The sequence below is a fragment of the Pyricularia oryzae genome, chromosome 4 (genome assembly GCF_000002495.2).
Source record: "Pyricularia oryzae 70-15 chromosome 4, whole genome shotgun sequence".
Taxonomy (NCBI): Eukaryota; Fungi; Ascomycota; class Sordariomycetes; order Magnaporthales; family Pyriculariaceae; genus Pyricularia; species Pyricularia oryzae.
In genome coordinates, this window is record NC_017851.1 from 1644961 (window position 1) to 1660841 (window position 15881).

A 15881-nucleotide genomic window follows, 5' to 3' on the forward strand; every position below is an offset into this window, starting at 1 on the left:
CCGGCCAACTGTCCAGATGCACTAGAAGCTACAGGAAAGGTATTCCCTGCAGGGTCATGACAACGGTAGGGTTGGTAAATCATCATGCATATACATAGTACGTATTCTTTTGAAAGTGACCGAGCAGATGTGTATCAAAATTGAATTGACCAAGAAGTAACCTCCGCTTGGCAAGAACTTGTACCTTGACAGATCTCATGCCATCTCTTCTGTAGACCTAGCGCGCCTGGCAGCCACCGCTCCGGAAAAGCTAGGTACCACCTCCTGATCCCTGAACTTGTGTGGAGTACAAGACAACGACCCCCAGAGGGCCCAGACACCTTTAGGTCCCGTCACCCCTCGGCTACGAGGTGCCAAATAGTTACTCTACAAAGCTTCGTCAACTGGGTTCCGCTGGCGGACGAATAGAAGAGAGTATCATTAGACATGATATACCTTTCACGACTCCCATGGGGCCTTCGGGTTTCCCTGTTGGCTGCGCTCGCCCAGCTACAATTTGTCCCGCTGGCTGCTGGAGCTCCGTCGGTCGAGGTGTCTATGCAGGCCGCCTTTCCATCTCCTCCATACCTGCTGGAGCTTCTGTAAGAACACACATAAACTGGCTGCAGCTTGAAGTCATCCTAAGCCTAGTATCGTGCTAACGAGACCGTGATGTAGCGAAACTGCAGCACAAGAAAACGACACCGCCTATTTTCCACTCCTCGATCGCATTGCAAGCGGTCACTTCGCCAAGGCCGGCACTGACCGGGAATTGTACGAGAAGTTCCTCCAAGTATTGCAAGAAGATGGGCATATCACGAGCCCTGATGCGCTGTCTACTTTCAAGCTGGCGCTGTCTATGCGCTCAGCTGCACCCCGGATTGAGGCCCACTACCAACACTACAGAACTGCGGTTGAACCTAAGTTCCAGGGCAAGGCCGACAGTTGTCCGGAATGGATTTTGAAATCTGGAGAGATTTTCTGCTCAGTCGACGAGACGAAAGGAGTGGCCAACATTGTGGGGGATGCACTGTCAAAAGATATACCTTTTGACCACCAGCTAGGCGATGGTTCGGAAGGGGTAATTCTTTATGCGGATATCACATCCCCGGGCTTTGGTGCTTTCCACGACACACTGGCAACGGCGGCGCGGAACGGAGGTCCCTCATACAGGCTGCGACACAGGAGCATCACCATTGCCTCGAAGCAGCCTCTTTACCTCAGCGGGTACGGTGTTGAGTTGGCATTGAAAAGAACCGACTACATTGTCATTGACGACAGAGCAAACGAAAAGACAACCCAGGACGATTCTACCCAGAAGCCGCTGGTTGGTGGCTCTTCTGAGATTGTCCTTAACGGCGATGAGGAAGTTGCAGATCTGAAGCCTCTATCAGCTTCTGAACTCGAGGAGCTAGGATTGAAGGCAGCAGATTTCATCCTCCGCGGCGACAGACCGTTCGAGACACTGTTGAAACTTACACAGGACTTCCCAAAGTATTCGGCATCTGTGTCGGCCCACAATGTATCCACGGGATTCCGCACAGAACATAGTGCCAACCGCATGCTTCTGCAAATACCATCCGGGTCCAACATCTTGTGGATGAACGGTGTTCAGCTGATTGAGCGGCAGATTCAGTCATTTGGTCTGGTTGACGTTCTACGAAGGGAGCGCCAGCTAATCAATGAGGCCCGGAGTTTGGGTCTGTCTGGCCAAGAAGCTGTTGATCTCTTGTCTCATTCAGATGTTGCGTCGTCGAAAGCCAGCGATGAGCCCGCTCGCTTTGACTGGCGAGATGAGAAAGAGGACGGCAAGGTTATTGTATGGCTCAACAATCTCGAGAAGGACAAGCGTTACGAGAACTACAGCCCACACATAATGACCTTATTGTCTGGTGGAATTCCGGGTCAACTTCCCCCTATTCGTAGAAACATTTTCAACATCGTTCTTCCTGTGGATTTCTCAAGAGCATCTGACATGGCATTGGCGACCAGCCAACTCATCGGTTTCGTCAAACAACGCATCCCAATCCGCTTTGGCTTGGTTCCCCTCGCAACTACTACCGAAGCAGAAGATCAGGCCAAGGTTGTCTACCACTTGTTGCAAACATATGGGTTGTCATCCCTGATGGCTTATCTCGAATTATGCCTTGACGGAAGTACAACGGGTCCCAACCAGGAGGCGTTCGACGCGGCTATCAAAGACCGCACAGTGCGTTCCGAGTTGACGGCCTTGTCGCTCAAGGACGTTCTGGCATCTGAGGCGTACACCAATCAAGTGACTCTCGCGAAGCAGTGGTCATCTAGACTTGGTGCCCACTCTGCGGTACCACCTCTTTTTGTCAACGGTTTTGCCCTTCCTCGGGACTCGGAGAACAGATGGATGGGGATGATGAGCGGCCGAATCTCCGGTGACCTGCGGTCGCTGCAAGAGGGTATCTACTATGGTACCATTAACGACGAAACAAATGTGCCTGAAATTTTCCTTGCGGATGCTTCCAGTCGTCGTAACCATTATATCTTCCCAGAAAACGACAATGGCCTGACAATCCTCGACGTAAACAAGGTTTACACCGATCATGATGATCTATTCACCAAAGCCGCGGTTATCGAGTCTAGTCCAGACTTTGACAGGGAAGCCTGGGCTCTCTTGACAGTCTTTGTTGATCTGGACAGCAAGGATGGGCGTGAAATTCTTCTGTCAGCCCTACGATTCCGCAGGAGCAACCCTGGTGTTCGACTCGAGATCGTCCACAACGCTGTGAAGAAGACATCTCATGACATTAACAGCAATCTCAAAGAGCAGAGTGACCGTCTACTCGCGGCCGAGTCTGACGAAGGTCTTGTTGCAATCTTAGAAGAGATCCGACATGCACCCCAAACCAATATTGGGCTTGAGTATGCCCAAGCTTTGGAGAGATTCCAGAGAGCAGCGCATTTTGAGCCAGGTACCTCCATTTTGATGCTGAACGGACGCGTTGTTGGGCCAATCCAATCAGCTTCTGAGTTTAGCGAGTCTGATTTCCAGACCTTCCTCGAATTTGAACAAAACTCTAGGATCATTCCAGTGTACAAGGCACTTGAGGAACTGGGACTTGGGGATAGGTTATCAGATCCAGTGGCGGCGGCCAAGTTGACTTCAATAACCGCCTTGTCTACCATCTCTGATCTGCCAGACGGTGCGTTCGAGAATCCCCCCACTCTAAGGATATCATCCTTCAAGTTATGGAACTCGACACACACAGGCTTTGAAGTCGGTGATCCCTCCAAGGCTTCGATTTTCTTCACTGCTGTTATCGACCCCGCAAGCGAGCTTGGGCAGAAATGGACACCTCTACTCAAGGTCTTGTCTGAGCTGGAGGGTGTGCACTTGAAAGTCTTCATGAACCCTAGGGATCGTTTGGAAGAACTTCCGGTCAAGAGGTTCTATCGCTTCGTTATGGATTCCGCTCCGGTATTTGACGAAGCAGGCAAGCTCGAGGTGCCTTCTGCTTCCTTCAAAGGGTTGCCGTCAGAAGCTCTGCTAAACCTGGGTATGGACGTCCCACCGGCTTGGCTGGTGGCCCCCAAGGTCTCTGTTCATGATCTCGACAACATTAAGCTTAGCTCCGTAACATCTGATGTCACCGCAATCTATGAGTTGGAAAACATTTTGATTGAGGGACACGCAAGGAGCACCGATTCGGGGACTCCTAGAGGTGTGCAGCTTGTACTTGGCACGGAGTCTAACCCACGAGTCGCGGACACTATAATCATGGCAAACTTGGGATACCTCCAGTTCAAAGCGAATCCCGGAATTTACGACATCACCCTTGAGAAAGGCCGCAGCTCAGACATCTTCTATGTCGAGAGCATTGGCGCACATGGGTTCTCGCCTGTTGCTGGCGATGAGACTACTGAGGTCGCACTTTTGGACTTCTTGGGTACGACACTTTACCCACGACTTCGGCGGAACCCAGGCAAAGAGAACTTGGACGTACTGGAAGAGAGTGGCGCGGCACCATCTGGCAATGCCGGTGGTGCAATGGACTTCGTTAACAAGGGGCTCAAATTCGCCGAAAGCCTTCTGGGCGGCGCCAAAGGCAAGGCCAAAGAAAAATCGCCTTCCGAACTGCAACACGCCGAGATCAACATTTTCTCGGTCGCAAGTGGGCACTTGTATGAGCGCATGCTGAACATCATGATGGTCAGCGTAATGCGCCATACGAAGCACACAGTCAAGTTCTGGTTCATCGAGCAGTTCCTCTCACCGTCCTTCAAAGACTTTATTCCGCACATGGCAGCCGAGTATGGGTTCAAATATGAGATGGTTACGTACAAGTGGCCACACTGGCTCCGACAGCAAAAGGAGAAGCAGCGCGAGATTTGGGGCTACAAGATCCTTTTCTTGGACGTTCTTTTCCCGCTGACGTTGGACAAGGTCATCTTTGTGGATGCCGATCAGATCGTACGAACTGATATGTATGACCTTGTGCAGCTCGATCTCCAAGGCGCTCCGTACGGTTTCACGCCCATGTGTGACTCGCGAACCGAGATGGAGGGCTTCAGGTTCTGGAAACAGGGTTATTGGGAGCGCTACTTGAAGGGCCTACCGTATCACATCTCAGCCCTGTACGTGGTTGATTTGCGGCGGTTCCGTGAACTGGCGGCTGGTGATCGTCTGCGCCAAACCTACCACACTCTGTCAGCGGATCCGAACTCCCTTTCCAACCTCGACCAGGATCTGCCGAACCACATGCAGTTCTCGATTCCCATCTTCAGCCTTCCACAGGAGTGGTTGTGGTGTGAAACTTGGTGCAGCGATGACACTCAGCCTATGGCAAAGACCATTGATCTCTGCAATAACCCGATGAGTATGTATTTCGATTGAGGTTTGATCTTGATATGGACATGTGCTAACTCCTACGTACAGCCAAGGAGCCAAAACTCGACAGAGCACGGAGGCAGGTGCCAGAGTGGAATGTTTACGACGCCGAGATTGCGGCAGTCGACCGCAAGCGCAAGGGCTTACCAGTATCCGGCGATGCTGCCAGCGAACAGGCAGCAAAGAACCCCAAAAGCCGGACCCTGGCGGTGGAACCGGAGAATACACACATTGTGGACGAGCTGTGATGCTGCATATTAGAGCACATTAATTTACGATATGGGCATGCCATGTACACAGACTAGAGTTCAGATATTAGAACAGTCGATTTGGACTGTCTTTCCGGGCCACGGTGGTATATAGCAAGCGTTGTTCTAGATATTGACCTTTCGTTGTCCATTTACCCCCGTTCTCCTTTCCTCCCAGCAACAATCTAGTTTGCGGACGACTGACGATGTACACCGAGTAACTAGTTGTACTAAACTCAAATTAACGATTACCAAGACGTCCACAACAAGCACTATTAGCCGCTTTACTTGCGCAGCGGAATGGCAAAAACACCAGAAATATCAGACAATATCCCATAAACAGAAGAAGAAAAAAATCAGGAAAACAAATTGCCCTCTTGTGTCCTCTTGGCTGAACACCTTGCACTCTTGAGCCATCTTCGCAAAAGGGGTCCTCTACTGCGTGACAGGCAAATGCTGAAAAAGAAGATGTGGCCCATGAAGAATAGACTTGATATCCCGTTCTTTTGCTTGAACGACTTGAGTCTGTAGATGCTGTGCCATATATGGACGTGTCTGGACTGATATTAGTGGCCTTGAATGGACAGATCTTTGTGACAATCAGTCCAGCGTCATACGATGGCGCGCAGGCCTCGGAGCCTCAGCCTGAGCCGCATGCAGCCCAGTCACAGTGGCAGGACGCGAGCTGGACGCAGCAATAGTAGCGTGTTCATCCTTGTCGGCTGAATGCCTGTGGGGGGCCATGCGGTCGGGCACGAGGCAGCCGGGACAGGGAGTCGGGGCGCGCGACGGCTGGGACCGCACCGATTGTCCCGCTGAGGCGCGGCAGGCTCGATCAGCGTCGATGCTGCTCTTGGTGCCGACCTGCTGCTGACCCGAGCTCCTTTGGCTTCGGGGCTGCGGTACATCGGTGCTTCCCCGGGCATGCTCCTCGTTTGACCGTCGAGCTCTCTTGGCGGCCCGCGGCTCCTGGACCTGCCCCAGCTCGTCGTTGGAGAAGACGAAATCTCCGGCAGCCGCATCGGGGCGCTTGTCGCCGACGCCGGGAGAGACGCGGGCCGGGTTGCGCGGCTGGTACGAGGGCGCTGGCTGGGTGCGCGGGTTGCGGGGCGAGACGTAGAAGCCCTGCTCGTTGTACAGGCTCTCATCGGCCAAAAGCGAGGCGTCGTTGTCTTGCTTGTTGTCCTCGGCCGTGTCTGTGGCGGTGGTGGTCGCGCCCCGAAACACAAAATCCTTGAAGTTGTCGTGGGCCAGCGTCGACATCCCCGCCGGCTTGGCTGCAGAGGCAGGGCTGCTCGCGCCGCGGAACGTGCAGCTGTCGTCCTCGTCCTGGAAAGGCGCCACGATGGTGGTTTGCGTGCCCGAAGGGATGATTGTCAAGCCGGTGGAGGCGGTGGTCGAGGCCTGGATGCCGCGGTGCTGCTGCTGCTGCTGCTGCTTGGGGTTGAGCGGGGAGATGGTATCGGTGTCGGACAGCACGGTGGTACCGCGGCTGCGCCGCACCGCCAGGGGAGGCAGGTCAAGAATGACGCCCGAGTTGGGGTAGCTGCTGCTCTTTGTGGACCAGAGGTTCTTGAGCTCCCAGCCCTTGTGGCCTTCTGTGGCTTGTTCGGGGCGGCCACGGCGCTGGAACGGCGTCGGGACTCGGCGGGTAGAATCATCTCTGTTCTTGTCGCTACGGCGACCGCCAAAGAAGAATGTAGTACTATTTCCTTCCTCGCCACTGCCGTTTCTGTCAGGTCTGTGCTGGTTCCGTGTGGCGACGATGAAGAGGGTAAGCATGATGAAGACACCGACGGTGCAGACGACAATGACGGCAATCTTCCAGCCGTCCTCCTGGCGCCTGGCTATGTAGTCGTTCTGGGCGCTGATCAGGGCGGCGTTGCTGTCTATGACGGGGGTGGGGGAGGCAGTAATGGTCGTGGTGGCCTCGGTTGGAGTAATGGTCACGGTAATAATGTCCAAGGAAGATCCGAGAGACTCCAGATTGGTGGGCCAGGGATCCTGCTGCGTCGTGGTGTCGATAATCATTTCGACGGTAGAAGAAGTAGCTGTTTCTGTTGAAGTTTCCGAATCAACTTGTCGGGGATGAAGCCCTGGGAGTGTCCCTAGGTGCCTCTTGTGGCAGCTTGCGACGGCAGCGAGGGCTGAGATGAAGGACAACTGCCTCATTGTTCTGGTTTACAGATCAAAACTCTGGGGGATCCGGCTGATGTAGTTCAATTGGTCTGAGAAAGAGGTCGACCAGAAAAAGAAAGCAGTGTCAGTTTGAGATATGGGAAGATGATGATGGAAAGGTCTGACGGGACGAGAGGTCACACAACTCACGGTAAACTCGAGATGAACGATGCACAAAATGCTTCCCTTTTGCGGGAGCGCGAATTGGGTCTGCTGCACTTGTCACACTTGAAGCTGCCAGGGAAGAGTCCAGCATCAAATCGAGCCGGACAGGTTTTGGTGAGGTGGCATGAAGGTAGAGAGAGGTGAGTGCTGCCAGAGAGAGGACGCGGACTCCCGTGTTTTGACAAGGGAAGTGCGGCCGAAAGTGGTGCTCTCAGTTTGATCTCACTTTGGGCTCACTTCTATTTCAGTCCACAGCCCCTTTTCAACCTGTCCCGAGCGCATACTACTGGCCAGCCAAAGAGGTTCTTCCCTTGCCAACTTGCCAAGAGCATGTTATGAAAACATTCTTGATGAAATGCGCTTTGGCTACAAGCCAGGGAGAAGCCTTTTCATTTTCTTCTGATAACATTGTACAGCAAATGTCATGATGTAATATTGGAGTTTTTCCTGACCCATGTTTTTAAACTTTCCCCTGTAACGTTTTGAAAAGGCAGACATCATGAACATTATAGCTGCGAATATGAGCAGGGTAGTATGGGGTCACGGCTCCAAACAAAAGTGCTAAAACTCTCCAAGTATCTATCGGTCATCCTTGGCTGGAAATTAGATACTCCAAGTCAGACTCGAGGAGCTATTCTCAGCCCCTTGTATTTATTTGTGATTATCATTGCTTGTTCGGACACCCAAAAGCTCGAAAATGATCGAGTCTCTCTTCAAAACAATCCCTAGTCTAGACCAAAGCTGTATCGACCCTTTAACATTGATCTCATATGTGTATTATCACCACCAACATGGCACGAGTCGTTTAAGCAGAACTACAAAGCTTACAAAGCCCAAACTATTATAATAGTAAAAGCCCACCTTAGAGCCTCTATATCTTGATTAGATAATCGGTGGTGGTTCTAAACCTAGTTCTAGGTCTAGAACTAGACTAGTTGTTCTAGAACTAGTCTAGTTGTTCAGCAAGAGAACCAGCTTGCATCGCCTTTTCGGAAGAGTTACCGTACCGGCCCATTGATCGGTGCTATTACCCCATGGTCTCCGACGTCAGCCAGGTCCGATGGTGATATGCGCGATTTTGTTTTGACCCCGCTGCAAAGAGCAAGTTACCGTAGGATCGTCACCGCACACCGAAAAAGTAGTGATGAGTTGTTCATTCTGTAGGATCATGCGGAGAAGCTTGGAGACATGGAAGGGTTCCCCGAGAGTCCATGCATCATCGGGACATTGTCGGAAGATGAGTACGAATACAACGTGGTACTGTTGTTACATTTTTCCACTTTACCAGGGAATTTCGTCGACGGTGATCAACGGGTGGAGCAGCATTTTACCTTTCTTTGCTCCTCACCTGACCTGCCGTAATATACAATGCTGCTACTTGCTTTTAGACGTGATGTTACCCAGGTCCTGTCGCGACGACCTCACCGCCGATTCAGAGTGGGAATACCGGTCTGGTCGAAAGTTAATTACGACAGTGTTTAACCATGTGGGTGTAATCTTGTAACTACTACACTGCATGCAACTTTGATCAAGTCAAGATTAGAACTAATGCTTCTTTACTTACAGTATTTAAGGTAGGTACCGTCCTAGGTATCTACCTAGGTATCTACCTTACCTAGGTAGGTGGGTGGTTGCGCGCGATATTGAATAGAATATTGGTACTGGTAGTTCGAGGTGCTTGATTTCTGACGTCATCTAACTGCGTCGCACCAGCAAAAATGTCAAAAAACTTCCTCAGGTACCGAGCTTGGACTCGGGTCTTGTTGGAGCGAACTATCACTAGGCAAATTCTAGGTACTTCGTCTGCAATTGTGGCAGTCACAGCGAAAGAGTAGACCAGGGGCAGATTCCTGCTAGCGCATCAAAAGCTCCACCATGTGGAACTCCGGGTCCTGATTCCGGGGTCGCATCCGTCCCACAGGTGCTGTAGCAGCCAACGGTAGAAGGTACAATACCTGCCGTTTACCGGGCTTACAAGCAGGCATCACAGGGATTGAAAGCACCTGGATGCACTCCCAATAACAACCTACCTCCATACATCTGGTCACATATCCCCGAGCCCGGCCCGGTGTATCACAACCCGAATTGGTGGTGAGGCTTGACGCGCTGCTATAAAAAGCAGCAAGGTGTGTTCCCCTCCCGGACTCTGAATTGCCTGTTACTTGCTATGCCAGCGCTTCTTTTGTTCTCTAATACATCACAGAGAAGCTGCGGCTGCCCAGAATGCGGTGGTCATCTCCAACGTCGTCGAGCCTGAGCCTCGTCGCGCTCTTGCTGGTCGCCCATGTCGATGCAGCCGAACGCGCCACTTCCCCTCCGGTGCACCCTTCACGTGAGTGCTCCCATAGGCCGAACATATCTAACATCTCAAAAGTAAAATCACTATCTAGAGCTGTATGCTGGTAGTGTATTTTGCTAACTTGGGTCCCCCTCAAAAGCTCCGATGAAGGGTGCCGGTGTCTGGTCTGCCGCCTATGCCAGTGCCAAAGAGCTCGTCTCCCAGATGACGCTCGAGGAGATGGTCAATATCACTGGCGGCTTTGCGACCACAGAAAACGTCTGCGCTGGCAACACGGGCACGGTACCTCGTCTGGGTTGGCCAGGTCTCTGCTTGCACGACGCGGGGAATGGCGTTCGGGCTACTGACCTTGTCAGCGCCTACCCATCCGGGCTTCATGTTGGCGCCAGTTGGGACAAGAACCTGACCTACGAGCGTGGTTTGTACATGGGCAAGGAGTTCAAGGCCAAGGGAGGTGAGTGAAAAAAAAGCAAGAACCTCGTTTAGGCTTGATGGTTGGTTCAACGCAGCCAATTTTGCTGACTTAAATATGTCATCGCCCTTTCAGTCAACGTCCTGCTGGGCCCCAATGCCGGTGCTCTGGGGCGAGTCCCAGTGGCCGGCCGCAACTGGGAAGGCTTTACAATCGACCCATACCTCTCTGGCATCCTCAACGCCGAGAGTATTGTCGGGCACCAAGAGGCTGGTGTTATTGCGACCACCAAACATTTTATCGGCAACGAACAGGAACTGTACCGCCGGCCTTATTTTGGGGTTGAAGCTGTTTCGTCCAACATCGACGACAAGACAGTACATGAGCTCTACATGTGGTAGGTTGAGCCTTGCTTCTGTATCCTCTATGCAATGCAAAATTACTCACTCGCTCGAAAAAAAATAGGCCGTTCATGGACAGCGTTAAAGCTGGAGCCGCCTCAGCAATGTGCTCATACCAACGCGTCAACAACACCTACGCCTGCATGAACAGCAAGCTAATGAACGGTCTTCTCAAGGGCGAACTGGAGTTTGAAGGCTTCATAATGCTAGATTGGAATGCTGTGCACACCGTGGATAGCGCTGAGGCAGGTCTGGACATGGTCATGCCCCGTGGAAACTGGGGCACTAACCTGACTGCTGCTATTAATAACGGCACAACTAGCAAGGAGAGACTTGTTGACATGGCTACCAGGATTGTTGCTGCCTGGTACTTTGTGGGCCAGGACGGCGACAAATTCCCCAAGCCTGGCGTTGGCATGTACAACCTTACCCAACCTCACACTCCCGTTGAGGCTCGGGTGTCGGAGAGCAAGCCCATCATCATGGAGGGTGCCGTCGCCGGCCATGTCCTTCTCAAAAATGAGAAGAACGCCCTTCCTCTGAAGAAGCCAAAAATGCTCTCAGTTTATGGGTACGACGCTACAGTGCCACGTACTAAAAACACAGATGTGCTGTTTACCCTTGGCTACTATTCGTCTGCAGAGATGGCCCAGGCTGTCTTGGGCACGGAGCAGCACTTTGACCAGGCCGCCAAAGGCGGTACCATCATTTCTGGAGGCCGGGCAGGTGCCAACGGACCTCCTTACATCAGCGACGTAAGTGCTATTTCATCAGGGCCATGTCTCGATTTTGAATCGGCGGCCAATATGTTAACCCGTCCATTTTATTTAGCCCCTGAGCGCCATCCAGCATAGAGCAGCCGATGATGACACCTGGGTGAACTGGGACCTGGACAGCGGGAACCCAGATGTCAACTCGGGCTCAGATGCTTGCCTTGTGTTTATTAATGCGATTGCAACTGAGGGCTGGGACCGCGATGGGCTTCACGACGACTTTAGCGACGGGCTCGTCCTTAATGTGGCCTCAAAATGCGAAAACACCATCGTTGTCATACACAACGCCGGCGTTCGACTTGTCGACCAGTGGGTGGATCACCCTAACGTGACGGCCCTGGTTATGGCGCACCTGCCAGGCCAGGACAGTGGTGCCGCGCTGGTCAAGCTACTATACGGCGAGGAGTACTTCTCCGGCAAGCTGCCCTACACGATCCCGCACAATGAGAGCGACTACGGTCACGTCTACCGCTCCTGCGCCCATGACCGCGCTCAGGATGACAAGGACCCTCAATGCGACTTCACCGAGGGCGTCTACATTGATTACCGCGATTTCGACGCTCGCAACGTCACCCCTCGGTTTGAGTTTGGCTTTGGGCTCGGCTACACAACCTTTGAGTTCTCCGAGCTCTCGATCGAGACTTCAGAGAACCTGACGGCCGGTGTGGGCTCAGGTAGCATCTGGGACCACGTCGCAATCGTTCATGCGACGATCAAGAACAACGGCTCTGCAGACGGTGCCGAGGTCGCCCAGCTCTATCTTGGAATCCCCAACAGCCCGCCCAAGCAGCTCCGCGGCTTTGAGAAGGTTGCGCTGTCGCCTGGTGTCTCAGCGCCCGTGAGGTTCGAGCTCACCAGGCGTGACTTTAGCATCTGGGATGTGGTTGCGCAGAAGTGGGTCGTGCAGGAGGGTAGCTACTCAGTCCATGTCGGGGCCAGCAGCCGTGATATTCGGCTGTCTGATGATATCAAGATCTGACGCATGTCGTGCTGTGCTAATGCTGAGCGACCTAGACAAGACAGGGTTGGGTATCTACATATGTGTAGCCGGTAATTTAATCTCACATTGGTATATATGAAGTATTTCAAGGCGCCCTGATTGTACTGATTTGGTCCAAGCTGTAGGACCAATTCAATCTCTTGAACATGTGAACATGTGGCTGGGGATATCTGCATGATCTGATTTGGGTTTTTGGAAATTTAGTGTTTTTCTCCCACATTTGCCGCCACTCACCAAAGGACGCAAGTATTTAAAGCTCCAGTGTGCCCATGATGTGTCGAAAGGTGCTCGTCGGGAAGACATTCGGACACTATACCTCTGCAAGCCATCAAACTCCCACTTCGGTGTTCCTTCGTGGAAAACCCTTCAAGCAAAGAATCAAGGGAAAGGCAACCCATCACTCGAGGCGCTTCTATCCAGCTGTCTTTGACTCGATCCAAACAACGATACACACAGAACCAAGACTCTCCACAGGCATCGTCAAGTCTTTAAAATATTCGCAAAGACGTCACTCGAAAGCGGCATCACCATAAACAAAGATGTGCAGGTGCATTCGTGTGATCCATTTTTGCCCGCTGTGCATGGCGCTGCTCAGGAAGCGGCTCGCTTTCAACTACATCTGCGACGAACCACCGTGCGGCAAGATCATCATCGAGGACCAGATCGCTGGCACCGACGAGTACATGTGCGACGACTGCGAGTTGCACTACTGGCTCAAGATGGGCAAGGGCAAGAGGGGCGCCAGGATCCGGAGGGTTTCGACGTAAAGGCATCATGTGCGCGTTTCTTTCTGTCCGCTTTTTTTTTTTTTTTTTTTTTTTTTTGTTTTTTTGTTTTTTGGGGGGTATTTGGGAATGAGCGAGAATTGTCTTGGGAGCGGGGCATAGCCTGTGAATATCATGACTGGGCAATGAGTAATGTAAAACCATGGTACCGGGTCAAATATAGCTACTAGAACTAGCACCTGTTTGAGTGGCGTTTTAAGGTTAAATAATGCACAAGGCTGCCGAACCCGAAAGCTTATTATAATGGGAAAATGTCACTGCAGATCGAAGCTCTTAATCTCAAACACAAGAGTGGATTTTGCAGGCTACTAGACGACAGGTTGCCGGGACGATACAAGGTACCTCCGTATATACCCAATCCCTGCTTAGGGGGTTAGATGCTATATGCAATCGACCAAATCTTGTGAATATCTCTCATTGTAAACTTCATAACATCCAGAGCTTCAAAAGTTAAACCACATTTGGCAGGTCAACAAGGACTAACTCTCGTCTGCTACGAAATGGACTTTGGCGCGTCCAACCGAGCTCTAATTGTTGGCTACAGAGCTGGAACGCATTAGCTTTCCCGAGCCAAAAAAAGCAGAGACCTGGAGTAGACAGCACCAAAGGCCTGATACTCTGACAGAAAAGCCCGCACTACAAATGTAGAGTAGCGAGGCCGGCTGTCTGCACGCGATTGTGCAATATCAAGCTAATAATTGTAGTGGCCCGGCAAATACGGTAGTAGATTCTCGGTGAGAAACACACCCACAGCCGAGGAGCATTATCTTCTTGGCCCAGACAGCTATAAGCATAGACAGTGGGCATCGGAGGTGATAGAAGAAGCCTACAGCACCGGTAACCTCCGTCTCGTATCCTGGAGCATCTAAGCTCCAGCAGCCCATAAGCCTTCAGTTTGTCTTATTAGTACTCACCTGTTACTTCCGCGCTCACGTTTACAGTCGCAATGGTCGGCTTTATTAACATTATGACGACGGTCGTCTCCTTCGTGTCCCTCATCCCGATCACCCTCGCCGCCGTGCCCAGAATATACGGTACAGACGCCTTCGGACCGGACCTGCAGCTGGCTCACCTTTACACGGTCAGAATCAAGCCCGGGCCCCCGATTGAAGTCGGCGCGGGACCGCGTGGCAATCGCGTTGTATATCCAAATCGAGGCGGCGAGTTTGAGGGGCCTTTGATCAAGGGCAAGGTGCTACCCATTGGCGGGGACGTGAGTATTCATTCTCTTGATTTTTTTTTCCTGCGCATACTTTTCTCTTCTCAGACCAGTGTCCTCAAGACAAAGACAGCACCGTACTGACTGAATAGCTGCTTCTCCCTCCCCAAACCTTCAAAACAGTACGCTCTCTTCGATTCCAACCGGTTCATGACCCTCGACGTCCGTCAGACGTTTCAGACCGACGACGGCGCCCTGATTCAGGTCTTCGAGACGGGTAGGACGCAGCCCGGCGCAGGCCCTGGCGGCAACATAACGACGGCGTACGTTCAGCTCGCCTTTGAGACTGGTGCCGACGCCTACGCCTGGATCAACCAGGCCGTCGCCGTAGGTGTGTTGCATCGTTTAGATCCCGGAAGCATAAGTATTGACGTGTGGGTGGTATGTCTTGTCGTCATTCACTTTTTCTTTTGCGCTCTGCTGCACTTTTCTCCAATTTCGCTGTTTTGACTTTTGGCAACATAAAAAGTCGAAATATAAGCGAATAGAAAATATGGAGCTGACGTTTATGTTTCCATGTGTATCTGTAGCTTGCCCCTCTCAGATCTCAGGTCCCCGACGGCAGCGATATGTTGCCTATCAGAGCTTACAAGCGGGCTGTTGCGGAGTCTCGAAGTTCGAACGGCGCTGGGTCTGGGGCCTGAGGAGTTTGTTTGTGAGCTGCCAAATGGCAGGAACTCGGTACTTGGGATATTGTGAGTGCCCAAGTTTTGTTGGTTGTGGCCTGCAGAGTCGCAAAGTGTATGGACAAATATACATGGTCCTCTGTCAGAAGTTCAAACTTCGCGGTTGTGAACTTAGTTGCCTGCAAGCGGCTCCCTGCACACTCGGGCTACACGGGAGTCTGAGTTAATAGTCGAGCAAATGGCGGTTGGGTCGCAGAGGCGAACACGACCAGTTGGAGGGTGACATGTAAAACTTCGACTCGTAATAAATCTTGACAGGATGGCTGAGTGACACGGCAGAGCCCATGAGAATTTAGTCCTGGTAAGGCGATGAGTAGATATGTACCGAATGGGTTCGCTGCCAATAAAGCCGCGCAGCTGGTATTTCCTCAGCTCCTCTCTCTCCATCTTGTAATTCCAACTTATAAGTGAACTGTTTCACCGACTCCTGCGTTTTCCTGTTGCGGCTGGAACAATATCATACAGTGGCTGGCAGGGTCGTTCGACAACTTGCCCCCAAGTGCTCCTTCTTAGACTCGATGGCCGGTAGACATTGGGAAGTGGCGCGGTCCGAGGTAGTTGTTTTTTTTTTTTTTCTTTTCTTTTTTTCCGAGTCAAGCAACTCTGTTTGCCGTCAGCCGGGCGCCAACTCTCTTGACCGGCGATCTCGATATCGGAGTACAAGTTTCTGCATGAGCCGTCGGGAAGCTTTCCGTGCCAGGATACGGCGGATGATCAGTCTGAAATGTCCGATATTGACGATGAACAAACCGCAAGGGGCGCTTCGAGGGGGCAGTCATACAACTGGATTAACACAAGCTCCCAGTGAATAATCAACTGCAGATATGTGCCCTGTTACGCATGATCTGACTTGGGCAAAAGTGCAAACAACGGAA

The 15881-nt window shown here is 52.0% G+C and overlaps 5 protein-coding genes across 5 annotated transcripts; 4 read left to right on the forward strand and 1 right to left on the reverse strand.

The window, feature by feature from the left end:
- Positions 1 to 70: 70 nt before the first annotated feature.
- MGG_03510 (UDP-glucose:glycoprotein glucosyltransferase) lies at positions 71 to 5463 on the forward strand. The gene is made up of 3 exons (XM_003716361.1): positions 71 to 581; positions 658 to 4829; positions 4889 to 5463. The coding sequence occupies exons 1-3, from the start codon at positions 427 to 429 to the stop codon at positions 5086 to 5088; spliced, it is 4527 nt and encodes a 1508-aa protein (XP_003716409.1). The 5' UTR covers positions 71 to 426; the 3' UTR covers positions 5089 to 5463.
- A 225-nt stretch (positions 5464 to 5688) lies between these two features.
- On the reverse strand, positions 5689 to 7260 carry MGG_03509 (uncharacterized protein; the record flags this gene model as incomplete). Its single annotated transcript, XM_003716362.1, has 1 exon — positions 5689 to 7260. The coding sequence occupies one exon, from the start codon at positions 7258 to 7260 to the stop codon at positions 5689 to 5691; it is 1572 nt and encodes a 523-aa protein (XP_003716410.1).
- Positions 7261 to 9373: 2113 nt separating this feature from the next.
- On the forward strand, positions 9374 to 12409 carry MGG_03508 (Cel3e). The gene is made up of 5 exons (XM_003716363.1): positions 9374 to 9763; positions 9870 to 10184; positions 10278 to 10539; positions 10608 to 11298; positions 11375 to 12409. Exons 1-5 carry the CDS (start codon positions 9655 to 9657, stop codon positions 12293 to 12295), a joined length of 2298 nt encoding a protein of 765 aa, XP_003716411.1. The 5' UTR covers positions 9374 to 9654; the 3' UTR covers positions 12296 to 12409.
- A 232-nt stretch (positions 12410 to 12641) lies between these two features.
- Positions 12642 to 13083, forward strand: MGG_17082 (uncharacterized protein; the record flags this gene model as incomplete). Its single annotated transcript, XM_003716364.1, has 1 exon — positions 12642 to 13083. Exon 1 carries the CDS (start codon positions 12856 to 12858, stop codon positions 13081 to 13083), a length of 228 nt encoding a protein of 75 aa, XP_003716412.1. The 5' UTR covers positions 12642 to 12855.
- A 964-nt stretch (positions 13084 to 14047) lies between these two features.
- Positions 14048 to 14964, forward strand: MGG_03507 (uncharacterized protein; the record flags this gene model as incomplete). Its single annotated transcript, XM_003716365.1, has 3 exons — positions 14048 to 14314; positions 14444 to 14701; positions 14851 to 14964. 3 exons carry the CDS (start codon positions 14048 to 14050, stop codon positions 14962 to 14964), a joined length of 639 nt encoding a protein of 212 aa, XP_003716413.1.
- Between the last annotated feature and the right edge of the window lie 917 nt (positions 14965 to 15881).

What these genes read in the sequence shown, in the direction of transcription:
- MGG_03510 (XM_003716361.1), top strand. Translation starts at nt 427, where the DNA reads ATGATATACCTTTCACGACTCCCATGGGGCCTTCGGGTTTCCCTGTTG. An exon ending in CCATACCTGCTGGAGCTTCT is followed by an intron (nt 582 to 657) that starts GTAAGAACACAC and finishes ACCGTGATGTAG; the next exon opens with CGAAACTGCAGCACAAGAAA. An exon ending in TCTCTGCAATAACCCGATGA is followed by an intron (nt 4,830 to 4,888) that starts GTATGTATTTCG and finishes TCCTACGTACAG; the next exon opens with CCAAGGAGCCAAAACTCGAC.
- MGG_03508 (XM_003716363.1), top strand. Translation starts at nt 9,655, where the DNA reads ATGCGGTGGTCATCTCCAACGTCGTCGAGCCTGAGCCTCGTCGCGCTC. An exon ending in CCCTCCGGTGCACCCTTCAC is followed by an intron (nt 9,764 to 9,869) that starts GTGAGTGCTCCC and finishes CCCCCTCAAAAG; the next exon opens with CTCCGATGAAGGGTGCCGGT. An exon ending in GGAGTTCAAGGCCAAGGGAG is followed by an intron (nt 10,185 to 10,277) that starts GTGAGTGAAAAA and finishes TCGCCCTTTCAG; the next exon opens with TCAACGTCCTGCTGGGCCCC.